The 18,133-nt window shown below is 45.3% G+C and overlaps 1 protein-coding gene across 1 annotated transcript in view; it reads right to left on the reverse strand.

Moving 5' to 3' along the window:
• The window catches only part of drosha (drosha ribonuclease III), a 79,202-nt gene extending 72,137 nt beyond the window's left edge, over positions 1-7,065 (reverse strand). The window contains exons 1-7 of the mRNA XM_070986405.1: positions 6,893-7,065; positions 5,117-5,972; positions 4,961-5,029; positions 3,424-3,712; positions 2,194-2,335; positions 1,218-1,378; positions 50-130 (exon numbers count right to left, since the gene is read on the reverse strand). Coding sequence (XP_070842506.1) covers positions 50-130; positions 1,218-1,378; positions 2,194-2,335; positions 3,424-3,712; positions 4,961-5,029; positions 5,117-5,970 — 1,596 coding nt within the window. The 5' untranslated portion in view covers positions 5,971-5,972; positions 6,893-7,065. The remainder of the gene's footprint in view (positions 1-49; positions 131-1,217; positions 1,379-2,193; positions 2,336-3,423; positions 3,713-4,960; positions 5,030-5,116; positions 5,973-6,892) is intronic.
• Between the last annotated feature and the right edge of the window lie 11,068 nt (positions 7,066-18,133).

The raw sequence follows: 18,133 nt of genomic DNA on the forward strand, positions 1-18,133 counted from the left end.
CCCTCCGTGCAAGGTTATGAAAGGGTGATTTATTCACGGCGTGTCATACCTCTTCCCCCGGGTAGATGCTGTGGCGGATCCCTGTACGTCTGGCCTTGGCACTGCACTTACACAGGGGACCATCATTCATCTGGACAGAAAGAAAATACGTAAATCAGACAACTGCTTCACTTGCCATGTACGGCACACACGGCTGCAGAACATTTCACGTCTCAAAACTGCATGAGTGCACAGTCCTGACCTTTAGTCCCTCACTGGAGGTCTGAGTCGTCCTGTTTGGTAATGTTAAGGCAAACTGACACAAAGACCTAAGTGACTTTTTTACATTTCAACTGTTGAGGAAGCAAAAACAAACATTTCTCATGACGTGGTTGGACGTCAGACCGCAAACGGCCTCTTTAATGAAGCCAGTGTTTACTGAAATGACTTTAAAACCCGTCAAATCCTGCAGAAAGCTTTAAATCCTGAAGCACGATACACACAGAGAGGAGCTGCGTCCTTCCACGTTGCTTCAGACGTTTCTATAAAACTCCTGTGTTTCCTGATAAAGATATTTTGGCTGTTAATGTCATTTATTTTGAGTGAAACCAGGAAACAAACGGAGGAGAGCATTTACTGTGTGAACATGAAAGTCGGCGCTCTCTGGTGGACAAACGGTGTAATGGAGACACTGTCTAAATGACCTGGAACATGAAACGTCTTCACTTACAGCCAATAAGCTTGTATCAACAAGCTCAGTGCAGATTGTTCCTTTCTTTTAGTTCATTTGAGAATAAATTTACTTATATAGGAGTTTGTTTTAGGTTTGTTTCCACAGGCGGACATCATTCCTCCTTTAACAGCTCGAGGCTGACATTACAGCAGCTCATGATATCACACATTTGGCAAAAAAAAGTCTAATTTATGCAAATCAGACACAGATTTCAGTGAGATCTGCGTCACTGGTGTTACCTGCTCTATTTCTGTTAAAGTGACTGAGCCTTTGGGCTGGAGTGGATTCAATCATTTATCTGTTTATCAGACTTCATTCACACTGCAGCACTAATATCACGTCCTGTCAGTGTCGCACGAGTCGCCCAAACAGCACAGCTTCAGGAACAGATCTGCTCTCTAACCTTTTCGAGCCTGACAGGAGACCGAGCGGGAGATGAAAACAAATGGAGATGCCTTGGTTTTATAACATCATAAATGTTGCAGGAGAGAGGGAGGGGGCCGACCTGGCCTGGGTCGTTGTACCACAGCTCCTCGTGCAGGCGGTCGGGGTGAGCCTTCCTCCTCTTGATCTCGGCGATGACATCAAAAACCTCTGAGTCAGAGCTGCTGGAGCAGGTGCTTCCTTCAGCATCTGACTCACAGTCTGACTCACTGCTGCTGTCGTCTGAAACCCAAAGAGCAGAGAGGTCTTTGATCATTGGAGCGTCACGGAGATGAAGATCCAGACATAATTCAGCCAGCCGGAGATGGCGGCTAAGCTCTCCTGCTCAGCTGCACCCTCGCACACGATTATGAAACATTAAACCAATCTGTGGAAATGCTTTCAAACTGCGAGCACGATCACAGCGGAGTAATTATCCACACAATGCCGGTGATAGAGAAAAGTTCCAGATTCCTCAAGCCAGCTGCAGACTTCAACGCCTCTGACATTAAAAGAGCAGCACAGTTGCCATCTGGCGCTCATGTTTTCTTTATTTCCGCTCGCACTCGTCACTTACAGAAAAGAAACCTCGCACCAAAACGGGGATTTTAATTACCAGTCGGCCAAACAGTTTGCGCTTCTTTGCTAAGCAAAGTCAACTCTTATCAGCGTTTTAACTGGAGTGCTTGATTGTGAAGTCAGCGCCCGGAGCAACATGTTTAGCAAATTAAAATCTCCGTGAGCGAGATTGGTATTATGGCGGGGCTGAAAGAGACAATCAAGCTGACAGCCCCGCAGATAACATCATAAACACTGAACTTAATCTCCGCCTCAGCCTGCCGAGAAGACGGCGCGTTTGCATGCATGTCGAGTACAAAAGATTGTCAACAGATGTGTTAACTGTTCACATATTGTTATGTAGCTGTTGCACTTATCCGACAACATGCAAGCGTGCATTACAGGCTTATTTACGTTACACTCACAGCTATTATGAGCACTGACAACACCTGAACTGATCCCTCGTGCTCACACCCAGCCACCTCTGCAGGACCACCCACCTGGATCCTCATCCAGCTTGGTCTTGGGCGGGTCCCACTTGGGTCGTGCAGCCTTGGCTCGCTCCTGCCTCCTCCCCAGCTCCTCCTCGAAGCGCTCGTACAGGCCCCGCAGTTTGCTGGTCCCCACGACAGTCGAGTCCCCCTGAGCAGATTCAGGTGAAACACGAGAAGGTTTTTAAATGTCAAACAGAGCAGGAGCAGACAGTCAGGGTGTTTGCTTCTGAGAAATAAAAAAATGTGCTGGGCTTGCTTTAATATTTGCACACCAGCAGTCGCTCCACGGATCAATCGATGACTATGTCAGCGCACGGTTTATAGGACTATTAACCTCACAACAAACAGAAGTGATGCGATCACACACCTACAAGCAAGTCTTGATGCTGCGAGAAGCAGAAATAAAACAGGATGTGATGACTCACTGATCATCAGCACAAAGACAACAGATTTGATGTTTTTCCTCATCAGCTTCATTGATTTTTGTAAATATCTGCTTATTCTGAATGTGATGCAGGTAACCAGGTATCGTCTCAGCTCAGCAGGAAGCTCGACCGATGCCAAAAACAGCAGCAGGTTCGTGGAGGAGCAAAGAAATAAAGTGGGGCTCCATCTCAACATTTCCCTTCGCCTTGGTTTAACTGAAAGACGGGTCAGGCGTCGGACAGAATGTCTAATTCTGGGTTAAAAAAAAGCAGCTCATGTCAGCATGAAGGAGGTGTTCAGAGTACCTCTAAAGGTCAGAGTTTCAGGGGGGATAAAGGAGCTGGCACTCTCCGTGAGATTCAAAGACTTTAGAAAAGCATTTGATAGAGCAGGTGGTGATTTGCAAAGGGGCGACTGAGGCGTCTCTGAGTGCTCGCCATTAACTGAAAGACTTGAGAAACATCCAGCGGTGGACAGCGGCTAATCCAACTCTTTAACAACACCGGATAAAAGCGATAGAACGGCTGACAGAAGATTAGGAAAGTTTCCTTTGACAGTCAGTGGGATGAAACAATATCAAGCAGTCTGTGCTCGGCCTTAATGGGCACTCTGTTAAACGCATCGAATTAAAACAAGCCATTTCCTGTTTAATCTACCTAAAACAAACCACGGGCAAGGACGCTTTACGGCTGTGGACTCCCAGACTCCTGCAAAAGGGCACCAAGTGTATAATAACGATTAGATATTAAAACAAACAATTAGAAAGCGAGCAGAGGACGGACGTAATGAAGACAGAAGCGCCTGCAGTACCACTTGGTCCATGGGGTCGTTGGAGTAGTAGTTCTCAGCGTGTGTGCAGCGGATCCAGACGGGCTTCAGCAGCTCCTCTTCGTCTTTCTCGTCGTCGCACTTCTCTTTCTCCTTCTCTCGGTCCCGGTCCCGCTCCCTCTCTCGCTCTCTGTCGGCGAACACCTCCTCGCAGTCTCTGCTCCTGACGGAGGAGTAGCTGCGCTCTCTGCTCGGGCCGGAGGAGCTCTCCGACCTTCTGTCCCGCTCCTCCTCCCAGCGACCGCGTTTCCTGTCCCTGCTGGAGGACCGACTGCGAGGCACAGAGGCAAAGGAAATGTTAAGGCAGTTAGCAGAGATGGAGGCTAGGATCGCTGTTACCATGTGAGCAAAACACCAAAATAAAAGCCAGATGAAACCGCTCACAGAGAATTAATCTTGAGTTGGCAAACAGCCAAAGACATGCAGACTTAGCATGTTGTTGCGCGCGAGCTAACTCATGAGTCTGAGCTCTGTTGATGATGTTATTGGTCGAAACTGGCTGGTTAAAGGTTACATAAGCACATGTCAAATTCAGTTTTAGAACATAAAGATCAGAACATAAAGAAGCTGATTTGATCTAGACGGGTTGAAGAGGTATTTTTCATTGAATCTCAGCGTTAAGGTCGCATGATGACACCACCTTGGAGCTACAATCCCTCAATGAAGACGGTGAGAAATGGTTGAAAGCGCTAGAAATATCTAAGTAGAGCGCCATCGATTTATCACATCAAAGTCACATTATTAGTCGTTGGGAGCGTGAAACACACCTGTGAACACCGTGTGAAACACCTTTTATAGAGACTCTAGAGGAGCTTTTTGTGAGAAAATGACAAAAAAGCCGTGAGTGCTCTGGTGGTCTGGAGGTAAAGGTGGTGACAACGGCAACATCCCCAGTTCACATCCAGCCAAGGACCTTTGTTGCAGGTCACTTGCCGCCTTTCTAAAAGCATAAAATGCCCCCAAAAAACAAGAACTAACAAACCTTAGAAAAGGGCATGATCCATGAAATGCATGATCCAGGTTTTTGAGGTTTTGTCCCCCAATTTTATGCAAGTGTGACTGAACTTGTGCTTCAATTTTTTCACCAATTATGATGAACAAAGAGCCACAGCACACCTGCGAGTAATGAGTTTTATACAGTCTGTAAAGCAGAATCTGAACAGCACACGTCACGTCTTCCTCTGCTTGAGCTGAGTTCTGCTTTAGGGCCAAAGTTTTTCCATCTAAAATAAATACAGCAAATACATAAATGTGTACTTTACTCATCCCTGTGAGAGGCTGTGTGTCATGGGAGCATTTTGTAACCATAAAACATGTAATAATGATCTGTATTAAAGAAGCCAAAGATTTTTAGAATGTGTTAGCCGTTGTATAATCTATTAATCCTGAACTTACTGAACTTAAGAATCAGACAGATAAACACAGGAGAAGTGAGAAAGGTAAGCTGAACCAGAGCCAAAAAGTGACTAAAACAAATCCAGAAAAGAGGTTTTGTGTGGATGATGGACTACATGTGTACCTTCGAGGCCTCTTTCTGTGCCTGTCGGGCGACTGAGACCTGCGGCTTTCTCTGTGGCGATACCTCTCCCTGTGAACGAACACACGCACAGCAGCAGTGAGAGAAAACTCATTTCACACATTGATCTGATTTAGGGTGGTTGTGCTGTTTATGTACCTGCTGCGCTCCCTGCTCCTGTGTCTGGGGGGGGTCCGGCCTCGGTCGTACTCAGACCTGTACCGTCCTCCCTCTGGCCTGCCGCGCCTGTCTGGACTCCTCGGGCGCTCCTTCCTCTCTCCAGGAAATTCCATTTTATGCTTATCGCTGTGGCTCCCGTAGCCGTAGCCCTTCTGCCTGTGGTCGTCGTGGCGGTACCCCCTTTCTGGGGACCTCCTGTTGTCCATGGGCTTCTCGTACTTGTACTGCGCCCCGTGCCTGAAGCTGTGCTCTGGTTTGAATGAGCTGGGGGTCTGAGTGTAGCCGGGGCTGAAGGTGGGAGGAGGGAAAGGAGGGTGAGGAGGATGGGGGTAGTTCATGGAGTATGGAGGGTGGTAGCTCATAGACTGGGAGGCTATGGGGGGAGGCATGGGTGGGTGTGGTAATGGTGGTGGGGGCACAGGAGGCATCATGTAAGGGTGGTAGGCATTCTGAACAGACACCTGCGACCCTGGTGCGGGACCACCTGCGGAGCTGGGAAGAGGAGGAGGTGGAAAGTTAGGCGGGGGGTCAGGGAAGCCCTGCCGGCCAGAGGGCTTTGGGAAAGGCGGGCGCAGCGGGCACTGGTTGAGCGCGCTGGGAGTCTGGGACGGCGCTGGCGGAGGGTACTGCATGAAGTCAGAGTGCGGAGGCATGTAGCCGCTGTTTCCATGGTAGCTTGAGCTGGGAGGAGTCTGAGGATCGTAGTGGTACGGGGGAACAGGAGGCTGGGGAGGCGGCGGCCTCAGGTTGGTGGGCCGGTAGTTTTGAGGGGAGCCGTGCTGGCCTGGGGGCATTCCTCCCCGGGAAGCCCCCCGATCCTGATGGAAAGACATGACTGTGGACAAGACAAAAAAATCAGGTTACAACTGATGTCCACACGTGTCCCACATGAGTGAAACACACCTGAAAGTCTCAGATAAATGTCTGACTTTACTCCGCTTTAAAGGACCAGTGTGGAGGATTTAGTGGTGCGTTTACAGTATGCAACCAAATGACCACACATCCTCTCACACCTGCCTTCCCAAGAGTAGAGGAGACCCTACAGTGGCCTTTAAAACTTAAAACCTCTCTGGAGGCAGCGTTCGGTTTGTCCGCTCAGGGCTGCTGTAGAAAGATGGCAGACTTTGTGGAAGAGTAACTGCTCTGTAATTCCCTCTGTAGGTTTAAAGAGATCATTCTAATCAGTGAAAGTCTTATTTTCAGGTGATGAGACACTAACGACGACACGATTCTGCCAGTAAATCCTCCTAAATCCCAGTTCTTGGGATCCCAATACCGGCTCTGAACTGGTTTCCTCTCCGAACTGCGAACAAGAAATGCCATCTGCAGTTGGGTTCTCTCTTGCAAAAGAGATCTTGATCTCAATGAGACACCTTGATGGATGAACGCATGCACAATGAGATGAAGCATCACAAAGCTCACAACTCATCGTTTACGTGAAGCTACAGCATCACACCACAGACAACCGCAGAACAACTGTTAAAGAACTGCTCGCACTGACCTGAGCGTCGCTAGCTAGCTAGCATTAGCTACATGTCATTTTCTAAATCACGAATAAAGCGTTGGAAAACGACTGAATGGAAGTTTAAATGTCACAGTTAGAGGAGAAAGTGGTCAGTCTGGGTCAGCGTTAGCATAATATTATCTTGAAGGGTAACAGCAGCAGCAGAAACAGTGAAGCTCCTCAGGCTACCCGTTGCTAACATGTTAGCAAGCCTGCTAGCACAGAAAGACGGTGCGTGTGGAGGAAATTACCTTCAAAAAATAAAGGAGCACCGGCAACAGAAGCGTATCATTCCGTCTTCACAGCTGGATCGAAAACATATAATCCCACCAGTGTAAATCGTCTTAAACAGGCTAACTTCTGAGGCAATGCCACGCAGTGAGTAACAGTTTAGGTATCACGCTTTGAAAGGGGCCGTGTTTCTAGTCGGAGCGTTTAGAAAGAGGAACAAGAATGGTCCAATCGCATTCAGCGACCGGGTCGTTGACCAATGAGGCGCCGGTGTAGTTTGAAGGGTTTCTCGCCGAGCCGAAACGCCGCCGTTGTGCATGACAATACTCCATACAAAGGTTATTTGAGTCTATAAAGCAGAAGAGGCTCCACCGCTTCATTTTTCACTTCACTCTGTATGCGTGACCAGCGGACCTGCTGTTCTCTGACCTTTCAACTGACATTTACTCATTTTACACTTTAACATTTCTGTAGAATTGATGAATAATAAAGGTAAAGCAACCTAAAACCTAAAATACATGTGCACAATTAAGCCTGCAAATATTTGCCATCCAAATTAGAGCATGTTTTAAATGAACACTTAACCGTTAAACACCAAAATCTGTCATTGTGTACCTGTACCATGTATCCACTAGAGGGAAGCAGAGTTTTCTTTATAGACTGCATGAAGCGGCACAACATTACCATGGAAACATCTCACACATCATTTCCAGAATGAATGAGGCACAGAGAACACATTTATTTCTTCGAGCTAAACTCTGTTATTGCATTCTTTAACAACCTGGGGACCTTTCTGGTCTCAAGCCCTGCAACTTCTCCTGAGCACGGTGCCCATTCCGCTTCCTCCCGTATTGATCTGAGGCCATCTCAGGAGACGTGTAGCTGAATACATGGCTTACGGCCCAGTTGTTAACCTCTGCGAGTCGCAGCATTGACGTGCGGCCTGCTGTGATGTTGTGCGCTGCAGCACCTCGCTGGGTGAATCAACGTGCGGGAGCCCACACAGTTTGCTTGGAGGAAACACCCACATTCTGCTCTGACCACTAATCTCCTAGCTGGGGAATTTCTGTGTAAAAACATTTCAACTACTAGAGCGTTACTTACAGTATGCCGTCAAATGTATGCAGACACTTGCCCACATATTGTTTCTTTTACTTCTAATTTTTCATGGTTTTGGTTTCTGTCTAATTAAAAAGCAGCTTTAGTGCCGCAGCATACAGAGATGTAGTAGAAAGCAGTGTGCTTCCAGCGTTGTGGCAGCAGTTTATGTAAAACCCTTTCCTGTTTCAACATGACAATGCCCCCGTACACAAAGCCAGGACTAGAAAGAAATACTTTTCCAAGAGCTGGAACTCTGACTGGGGTTCTCGAATCTCAATTATTTGTGTGGTCTACAAATGTCAGAGGAGGGTGAAATCACGATTTCCCTCAGCCCAAAGTGGCATCTTCAAGTGCTTCTTTTGACTGACTGAGAGTCCAGAATATAAAGATATTTAATCAGTTCTCACATCAACACAGAAACCTCACAGTCCCTAGATGGAACTTGATGGTTTTTGTGCATTAGTGCCTGAAAAACAACAAATAAATGATGAATCAAGAAACAAAATAGTTGCAGATACATTTTCTGTCAGTCATTAGCGTTGTAGCTCGCTGCTGCTCTTTTGGCTGAATCCCTGCAGCCAGGCTGCAAACATGTTCAGCAGAGACAGGAGCTGAATATAAATAAAAGTGAGAGAAGAAACACTTACGGTGTTTGGACACTTGTTTGTTTGTTGATCCACCTCGTTTAGCTGATCCTAATGACTTTAATGTTAGGCTGAGCCTGAATTTGTCAGATTACGGTTTAAGTTAGAAGCCTTAACTGACACATTAGAGCATTATTGGACACATGGAGCTCAGGTCGAATGCTGCAGAAACAGACATGGTTGAAGCGTAAGACAAAAAGTGCTATCAACAAACTCAAAGTGACATTTAATTTCCACAGGCTGTCAAGGCGGAGCGCTGTGCCGCAGCCGGCCGGTCAAAGAATTCCTGTCAACGTAAAGAGATCTGTTTTCTGCACAAATCTCACGTTGAACTTTCTGCAAAAGCTTCTGTGGTTGGTTTGGGGGATAGAACCCTGAGGCGCCTCACTAAACCTTTGCATGGGACCATTTCACAGTGCACAGCAGCATATTTAATGTGGAGTCTTTCACATTTCAGTCCTGGTTGATTTGGCAATAGTCAGGGTAACACCATGTAAAAGAGGAGAAACGGGTGTACCAGCTCACAGTTCGAGCAGAGAAAATGTTCGGACGAAGTCGGTGGAAAGTAATTGCAGGTGTGATCTGGTGTCACGCTGCAGGGGTGAGTGGATCTGGTCGTCTCCTGGTCGAACAGCTCGCCGTGGCTGCGTCCACGTCCTCCATTATTCGCCTGCAAAAACAGAAAGAACTGCAGGGAGTGGCTGCTGTCTTGTTTTGTATGTTTGACACATTTTCGACCATCGCGGTCAGCTTCGTGACTTTTAATGTAAAGCAGCATTGATCGTTTTCCTGTGAGTCCCTCATGCTCGCATAGGAAATCTGAATCCAGTGCGGTTATGGCAATGCATGCAATCATGCAGAGAATACATTGAATAGAGAGAAAGAATAGGGTGTTGTGGGTGATTTAGAAATCCCTTGGACATTTCACAGGATAGGCAAGTCTGAATTTTACTCACATTTACTGACATTTTCTCTCAGATATGATGTCATGGCTCTAAACATCATTGTTTCAGAAGCTCTTCGGCAGCCACATTAAGAATATACTCTTCTTTTTCCCCACTTTCTGCTTGCGTTACAAGCCTGAAAACACATTTGCAGCTCTGTCAGATCAGCTAACAGGTGCTTTATGTGTCTGTACTTTAATATAACAGCCTTTTGTTGTCTGTCATCACTCAGTTTGAATGTCGCGCAGCACAGCTGTTGACTGCTGTTCGAGACGCTGTGAGCTGCGATCAAATTTCATACTTGCGAAACTGTGACAACGGAAAACAGATGTTAAAAAACAAATATCACGCCAAAACACAGAGACGCTGATTTGCGTGGAACCAATATTATCACATGACCTCTGTGGTGAAATGTGGTGGCCTATGGGAGGAAATGTGCAGTGAAATCTTTACTTATCAAATCACAGACATTGATTATAGATTATTAGAGATCCCCATTCAAATAGAGTGACTACACTGTAAAAATTCTCATTTCATAATTACCATTTTAGAGGAATTACTATATCTTAGAGATAACGCTAACAAATGCCATGAAAAGCAGATTTTATTCTGCCTTGAAGTCTCATGAGAACTGATCTGACCAATCTGTATGCGGCAGAGTCCTCGGAGCAATACTGTTACTCACAGTGCATCTCGCACGTCTCACCACCGTCTGCTTTTTGCTCTCCACCCTGATATGTTTCAAATACGAAACACAAATATTTAGAGACAGCATGTCAGTCACAGACATGGCAGAGAGGAGAACAGCAGAATTCATCAGGCTGGTTTTCCTCTGACAGCTCTGATGGTCAGCACAGCTCCATTACTATTCGCTTCAGGTTGCCTCAAGCAGCATTAAAATTCTCTGCCTTCACGCCGGTCACACCCTCTGTCCCTCAAAAGAAATAAATAAATAAGTAAAAGAAAGGCGGTTTTCTCCTTCTCATGGAAGATATAACACCAGACATCCCCTGCACCTGATGTGTGCTTTTAAAGGTTCGTTTGAGAGTTTAAAAACACATGGACGGGCTGACTGGATGTTGCTTATTTGCATTATTTCCAGGAGCTGAAAAGGTAAGTTTATTAAACCCGACTGACATGATCCCATAAGATTATACCACTGAGAACTAAATAAAAGGAGAATACAGTGCACTAACCAGGGCTGACCTTGCACAGTGAGGCTTTGAAACAACAATGATGCAACGAGTGAGAAGAAGAGGCGGACTGCATTTTCCTCTTGAGCTGGAAAACACGTCACACCTGGCGAGCATGAAAAGTACTTTCCCTTATTAGCATTGATTTCAGCTGAAAAGGCCAAAAAGAAAACATGTTATTTTTTGTTTGAATGGTGCAATGGTGAAGTGGAGAGTAATGTACCCGAGGGAAGGTCGAGCCCGTGGATGTTTATGTGCAACATGTTCCTCCAGATGAGACGGAGGAGCTCTGAGGAGACGTTCATCAGCCAGATCAGGAGGGTTTAATTAATAACTGCTAAGATCTGATCTGATCAAACACAATCAGGATCAACTGTAACTGAGCAGAGTCACCTCACATGCCGCCTTAGATTAGTACTCTTCAAGTTTGGTGGTTTTGTGTAGCAGCAGTAGCTGAGGGACGAATTTGTCTTCTCCACAGAGCACATTTCAAGTGCAAATTACACAAGAGGTAATCTGCTCATCAGCAACTCACCGTGGCTTCTGCAGGTGAAAGCCCTTTTTATTAAAACGACCCCAAGAAGGCCTGTGTGAATGCTGAGAAAAGCTGATTACTGGCCCAGAATGGGCTGCACCCGAATATTCTTCCCTTTCGAGGTGTTCCTTTGATCGTTTCCCCTTCAGCGGCATTAAAAGAGGCGATGGCAGCGTTTCGGCAGACCTTAAGTGACACTGAAAATAAAGATTTTTAGATAATGCACGCTGAATCGTGCTGACCGAGTTACGTCTGAGGCTAATTCATTTATTCATGCTCGAGCTTTTCTGAAGTGTTCACTCATGTAACACTCACCATTGAAAGAAGGACGAGGCTGGATCCTGGCTGTGCCACAGAAACCATGAAAACTGTCTGTAGGCACCACACGTCCCTCTAATGATGTTTTCAACCTACATGATGTTTGTGGTAATTTGCTCGAGTGTTCCACAAAGACACTTTTTCTCCCTCACGTGTTCACACAGAAACAGAAGTGTTGGTGTGTTTTTCCCTGCAGCGCAGCTGAGCTTTCTCAAGAATTCATGCCTACACCTATATATAACACACGCATACGTAATGTTCCCAGTATAGATCCAATCCAGCATTTTGGAGCTGAATGTATTTGCTTACAGTACTGCTCTGTCTGTGCAGAGAATACAAGGCTGCATACTTAGCATTAGCTTCCTACTTAGCTTAGCTCACTCAAAGCTAGCTTGAGTCTGTCCAGAATCCAACTACTTGCACCCCTAAAGCTCACAGCTAATGCACTGTATCACGTTTGTTCAATCTGTACAAAAAGCAAAAATGTAAAAAACAAAAAGTTGTGAGTTTAGACACGCTAGTACGCCGACTCTGATTCACCGCTTCCAGTCTTTATTCTGTGCCGTGCTAACTGTCTCATACAAAGGTATGGTCAAAACAACAAGGCCACCGAGCTCAATGACTCAGTTTCTTTTCTTTAACTTCTGTGAGAGTCAGATCTGAGCTGCCTGCATGGCTTTGCACTCCTCTGAAGTCTGCGAGGTAACAAATGAAAGTGAAGGTAAAAGCGGCCTGAGCAGCATGGAGAAAAGCACGGGATAGACGGTTACCGATGGTCTGCCAAAATGGCTGATGGGTAAATGCACAAGCTGGGGGCAGTCAAACTTGTTGCAGCATCTGGACTGATAACGATTTGCTGTAAAGATAAGATAAATCCAGTTTTCTGCTCATTGCATGGTTTCAAAAGTCCATACTTTTTTGACTGGGGTGGTCCAACTGGTGCACTGACTTACGCAGGGGTTGCATGAAGTACGTGCACACACTCATGTTTCAGCCCTAAGAAAGACGAGCTGGGTTTGAATCTGCTTCCACTATGATACCACTGAATGCAAAGTGGACTTTCACCTTGTGTTATTCATGCAAATTTGTGTTTGGTTTGCTTTGGCAGTCCATTTTCATTCATCCCAAACAGTCAATGCAGCAGCATCGCGGCGGCTAGCTGTACCAAGCTAGCAGTGTGTGCGGAGTAAACCTGCACTGTTTGTGCTGCAGCTCAGCTTATGAATGATCTCAACACTTTCAGGCCTGTCTGGTATTTTCCCACAAGCCTCCTGTGCTCCTCTGCATGGTCATGAAGTGGAGTCATAACCCCAGATTAGCGTGAACTGGGGGGGTTGGTCAATGTCTCAACCTTATTTTTCATAAAACTAAAAAATGATCTAAATAAAACAGCAGTAGGACTGAAAGTATCCAGTGTTATTTTACTGCCTTTGCTATTTCAAGAAAAGCGTTCAGCTCGTCCAGTTTTAGCTGGAGTTCAGCTCACGTAACGTGTTTTGCTGCCTTATAATCAGGATCATTCTTAGCTGTGATCAATCATTTCACATTACATTTAATTAGTACTGGTTACGTAACTCTAACCCTGTGAATACATGCGTTTAAATAATGCCTTCAATCTTGACTCTCGAGGGGATAAATTTAACTGTTTCTTTCATGCAGACATGGTTTACTTTGATAAACAGCACTGGCCTGTTCAAGAGAAAAAGTGATTATTCTGATGTTGACTGAAACCAGAAAAAGTCGCTTCCTTGATAGATGATAATGTCATTTTCTTGAGGAGCATGCTCCTCATTAGTTGGCATTTATCATCTTATTCACTGGGCAGCGCAGTGCCGGCACATACGTGGACAGACATAATTACCAAAGGTAACACGGAGAGATTGAAGCATATTTTTCACCTGGAAAAAGACGACGTAGTTCATTGGAGTGCCGGGGAGAGGAAATGAATTTCACAGAAAACTAAGAGTCAGGAAGTTTACTTAAATGTACCTTGCTTAAGTACTGAGGCGCTGTGATTATCTGTCATTAAAGTGATCCAGGTAAATGCAGCCAGTACAGACTGAGACCAGTGGGTTTAGTTCCAGCGTCTGCTCTACAATGGCTCATCTGTTTTTTTGAGCAAACATGTAAAAAGGAAAAAAGGAATCAGTCTTGTTATCAGTGTCATTATGTCAACGAAGGACAATATAATTAAGCTGAAGGCATAATTTGCACCTCAACTTAGTGGGAAGCTGCTAAAGCAACTACAACTACAGTCTTCACCAACTACAGTGTGTTGTTATTGGGTGCTATACATGAAGTATACATGAAAAGAAATACTGCACATAAATACACAATCAATACATTAAATAAATTAATAAATCAAGAATTATTGTGGATCTAAATGAGCTGCTGAACATTCTGCAGTCCAGCAGGTAAAATGAGCCTCCAGAGTCACATGAGAACTCGTAAAATATAAGTAAGTAAGAAGAAACATCTGGTACGATTACATAAGATATATACAGTACTGTGACTTAAGGTCTGTATCGTACTATTAAGTAAAATACATACAGTACTGTTACGTAAAATACATATGATACTATTACATAATTTACATGGTTATATAAAGGAAGATGACGCTGACTAACAACAGGACTTGCTCACCAACTCAACATTTACTTGTAGGACTGCTCTGTATTCATGCAGTTAACCTTTGCGCTTTGTGCATATTTCCTTATTCCTCATTACAGATCCCACTGCTGCATGTGCTGCAAGACTATTAACGATTGTAAAATCAAGGCATGTTTTTCTTTCAAATATTCCCCCTTTGTTCCGCCCATATTAAAACTCAGCGTGTAGAAAAGAACTGAACCGGTGATACTTCCATCTACACAAACTGACAAAATATGTCAATGAAATGAAAGTTTTGTGCAGCCCTGAACATTTTGAACGAGGATGCATCGATATGTGGTTTTACAGTAAACAAAGGGGTATCCAGGGCCTTAAACGGTGAGGCCAAGGGGTCCTGACAAGGCGTCCACCGGTGACGAGATCAACTGGCTCGACTGAAAGGGAAAAACTGAGGCTTTCTACGGGGAGGGATTCTTCTTAGGAGTCAGGCTTTGACTGAATCCTCCAGTGACAACTTGATTGAGTATCAGTGAACACCTGCAGGCAAGAGAGGTGGCTTTGTAAAGTTTGGAGCTTGCTCCCACACAGACGACACAACATTTGCCAGCTTGGATTCACAGCATGAAACCCAACAGTGACCCAGTTACTCAGTGGAAACACAGAATCGAGCCCGGAGACACTTCTCTAATCACTCCTGCAGCGTATGCCACTTCTCCTCCGTCCATCTGTCAAAACATTGCTAATTTTTGCCAAACAAGGCCGAACACACTGTCTTTATTTGTCGCTAGCGTCAGCAGATGTGCGGTTTGTTGTTCCATCCAACGAAGCTTCTCAAAGCCACTTTTTAGGTCTTTGCAGCTTTGTGACGATGCATTTTTCAGGCTTTTTAAAAAGTTTGTTAATCTGAAGAAGGAGGGGAATCTCAAGCCATGAAGGAAAACTTCATCCTTCAGTTTAATCACAAAGAAATATGGAGATACGAGGTTTTCATTGGACAGGAGAGGTGTGAATTAATGCATTTAGTGGAGTAAAAAGTAGAATATTTACCTCTGAGATGCAGTGCATGAAATAGGAATACTTCCAAAGTACATGACTGGTAAATGTACCTCATTACACTCCACCACTGGCAGTTGGTGTTCGGAGGCGAAAGCACAGACTTTAGCTGTTATCCATCATGGAAAACACGTCGCATCGCCTCCACGGCCTGCTTTCATCCAGCTCCGCAGCGTCAGAGTCAGTTTGTGTAACAATTCCCATCCATGTGGAGAAAGCGGGTCATCCTCGTGTCGGAGCGTCAGGTATTCCTCTAATGAGGACAGACTGCTCACTTTTGACTCACGAACATTAACAATTCAATGCTGCACATTCAGACTGTCAATCATCTGCTCCTACCAACATTAATTATTGAAGATACCCATTTATTCACTGTGTATGACTAGACGCTACCATGGTACACTTTACTGTTTATGCCTAATGGTCTTACTTCAGGGGAACTGCGCCAGTTACACATGAAAAGCCTGATAACTAAATCTCCAATCGAAGTGTTGGTGGTGGAGCTGCATTGTGGATTTTGCAGGAAAAAAAAAAATGAATTTTTTAAATCTTTTTTTCTTTCAAGCCGTCCATCATGAGTCCAACAATGTTATGTGGGTGCAATGATGAGTGGGCAGAGTACTCTTTTAACCAACCTGTTTTTGTGAGTGGTCCATCCATCTAAAACCCTCCACCAGCATCACTTTCAGCATCAAGCGCTGCGACGGCGCAGTCTTCAGGTGTGTTGTGTTTCCAGTCAGGTACTGTAGGCAGACAGCCGACTGCGATTGATCTCAAGTGAATCTTAAGGGAGCGTCGCGTGTTGGCGTATCAGAGAGACAGAATCCAGTCCACCACTCAGTCACACCAAAACAATCTAGACGTGCGGTGAACTGTCCCTTTAACCCACGCGGACAAAGATGAATATGGCTCATTCGGCTTCACTTTGTTTTTCTGACATTTGGAAGCATGAAGATTAAGAACGTCCATTAGCTTCACCAGATGTTCCCGTGATAGTCATAGCATGCTCACGGGACTCGCTCATGTGCTGCCTTACCTGTCGAAAAGGGAAATAAAGGAGGACTAGTTGATTCATACCTTTACTCTTCACTATTTTTTGATATTTCAAGGACTAAACGTAATCAAACGATCGAGACAATAATCACCAGACTGATAAATGATTAGAGTGATCGCATCCTTACACAGACTGTACCTGATTTTCGCTGATTGGTGGAGAATCTTGACCTGCTGCCTGATTTAAGTGGGAACTGAGCTGATTTTACACCTAAAGGTCAGCTCACTCATCACAGCCCGCGCTCGTTCAGCCCGTGGAAACGCAGCCTCGTCTACGTCTCTCACAGCGTCTACATCACAAGCTGTAGTTCACTGTAAAGGACGTGGGTCTATTAGAGGATCTGGTGATCCGGCTTGCTGTTACTGCTTCAGTTTTGCCCATTCTTTTAAAATCTTTCTCATGTGAGTGCCTCCATCTTCTTGAAAGTGTAATGCTAAATCACCAGAGAACACCTTGAAAAGGTAATGTGACAGAAGGCCCTCGCCGTGATACTGATTGATCTCCTCACAGAGAAAGTAGACGGGCGTTTTACAAGATTGCCTCCGGCCGTTTATCTGCTCACATGGGCAGACTTATTTGTGTCTCCATCAACACTATCATTATTTCTGTTGCTTGTTTCCGAGTGGAAGCAGAATTTTTATTAGCATAGAGGAACACTTGGGCTTGCATTTGCGTCACTCCCGGCTAATGAGGCCTTGCCTCTCTCTCACCTCTGCAGACCCCCAGAAATAAACCATTAAAACAATATTCTGCATTTGATATTAGACGACATTTAGCACATTAGAGGAGATATGGATGACTGTGAAATGTGGCACATTTGTTTCTGCAGGGAAAAAGAGAGCAACAGGCAATAATAGGATCAGATTTCAGACCTATAACTCAGTCAGACGCAATCACAATAACACTCCAGATGGGCAGTCATGGCTGCTGCACATCCGCATCACAGTCAGCGTGTCCGGACTTATTAAGGAGGAATTTCCAATGGGCTGAGCTGCGAGGTTAGTGGAGCTGGAAGCAATGAGGTTTACTTGCAGGACTGTGACTGGCTGCTGGAGCACAGCTGAACGGTGCTCTGTTACAGGCCTGATAAAACTCTCATCAGTGAACCTCCATCCTGCCTCTGAAGTCAACAAATCAAAGTTTGCCCGACTAATTCAAAAAACTAAGAGAGGAAGAGCTCATTCGGTTAAATCGCACCCAGCCATGCGTCTTAGTGCCTCCACTGGTCCCAACGCAAGACTTCAGTTTGTCCACAGGAGCGAACGTGTTCATCCAAGACCCGCCCCAGGTGTGTGGCCTGATGCATGCTGGGACACAGAAACAGATGGACAGATGGACAGAGGAACGTGGCTGAATTCTTCCTTGTTCTGTCAAAGGTAAGTGGCTTCCATTTATTCAGAAGGTAAAACTTGAGACAAGGGCAACAAAATATTTGGGAATGACAACATATTATCTCTTCATTTCATTACAACAGAGGACAAACAACAATGCACCTGTCTAAAGCTAAAACGTTTAGTCGAGTCTTACATGCGAGACCAAAACAAACTGCACCATTCATCTGCCAGTTTCCAGGTACCACAGCGGCTGACTGCGCCTCCAAATGCCCTTCTAAGTCTTTTCATCACAACTGCTGAACAAAACTAAGTATGTATCCTGAGATGCAGAAGAATCAGGTGCAGCAACAGCCTTGAGCTGGAGTACAAAAGAGACGTGAGATATGAGAGCGGCAAAGAGAATAGAGCATTGAAACGACCAAACCCTTGTGTTCTCTGCGCTTGCTTGCGTGTACAAAGTGGATACGGATCAGAA

Source organism: Chaetodon trifascialis, chromosome 18 (assembly GCF_039877785.1).
Source record: "Chaetodon trifascialis isolate fChaTrf1 chromosome 18, fChaTrf1.hap1, whole genome shotgun sequence".
NCBI lineage: Eukaryota > Metazoa > Chordata > Actinopteri > Chaetodontiformes > Chaetodontidae > Chaetodon > Chaetodon trifascialis.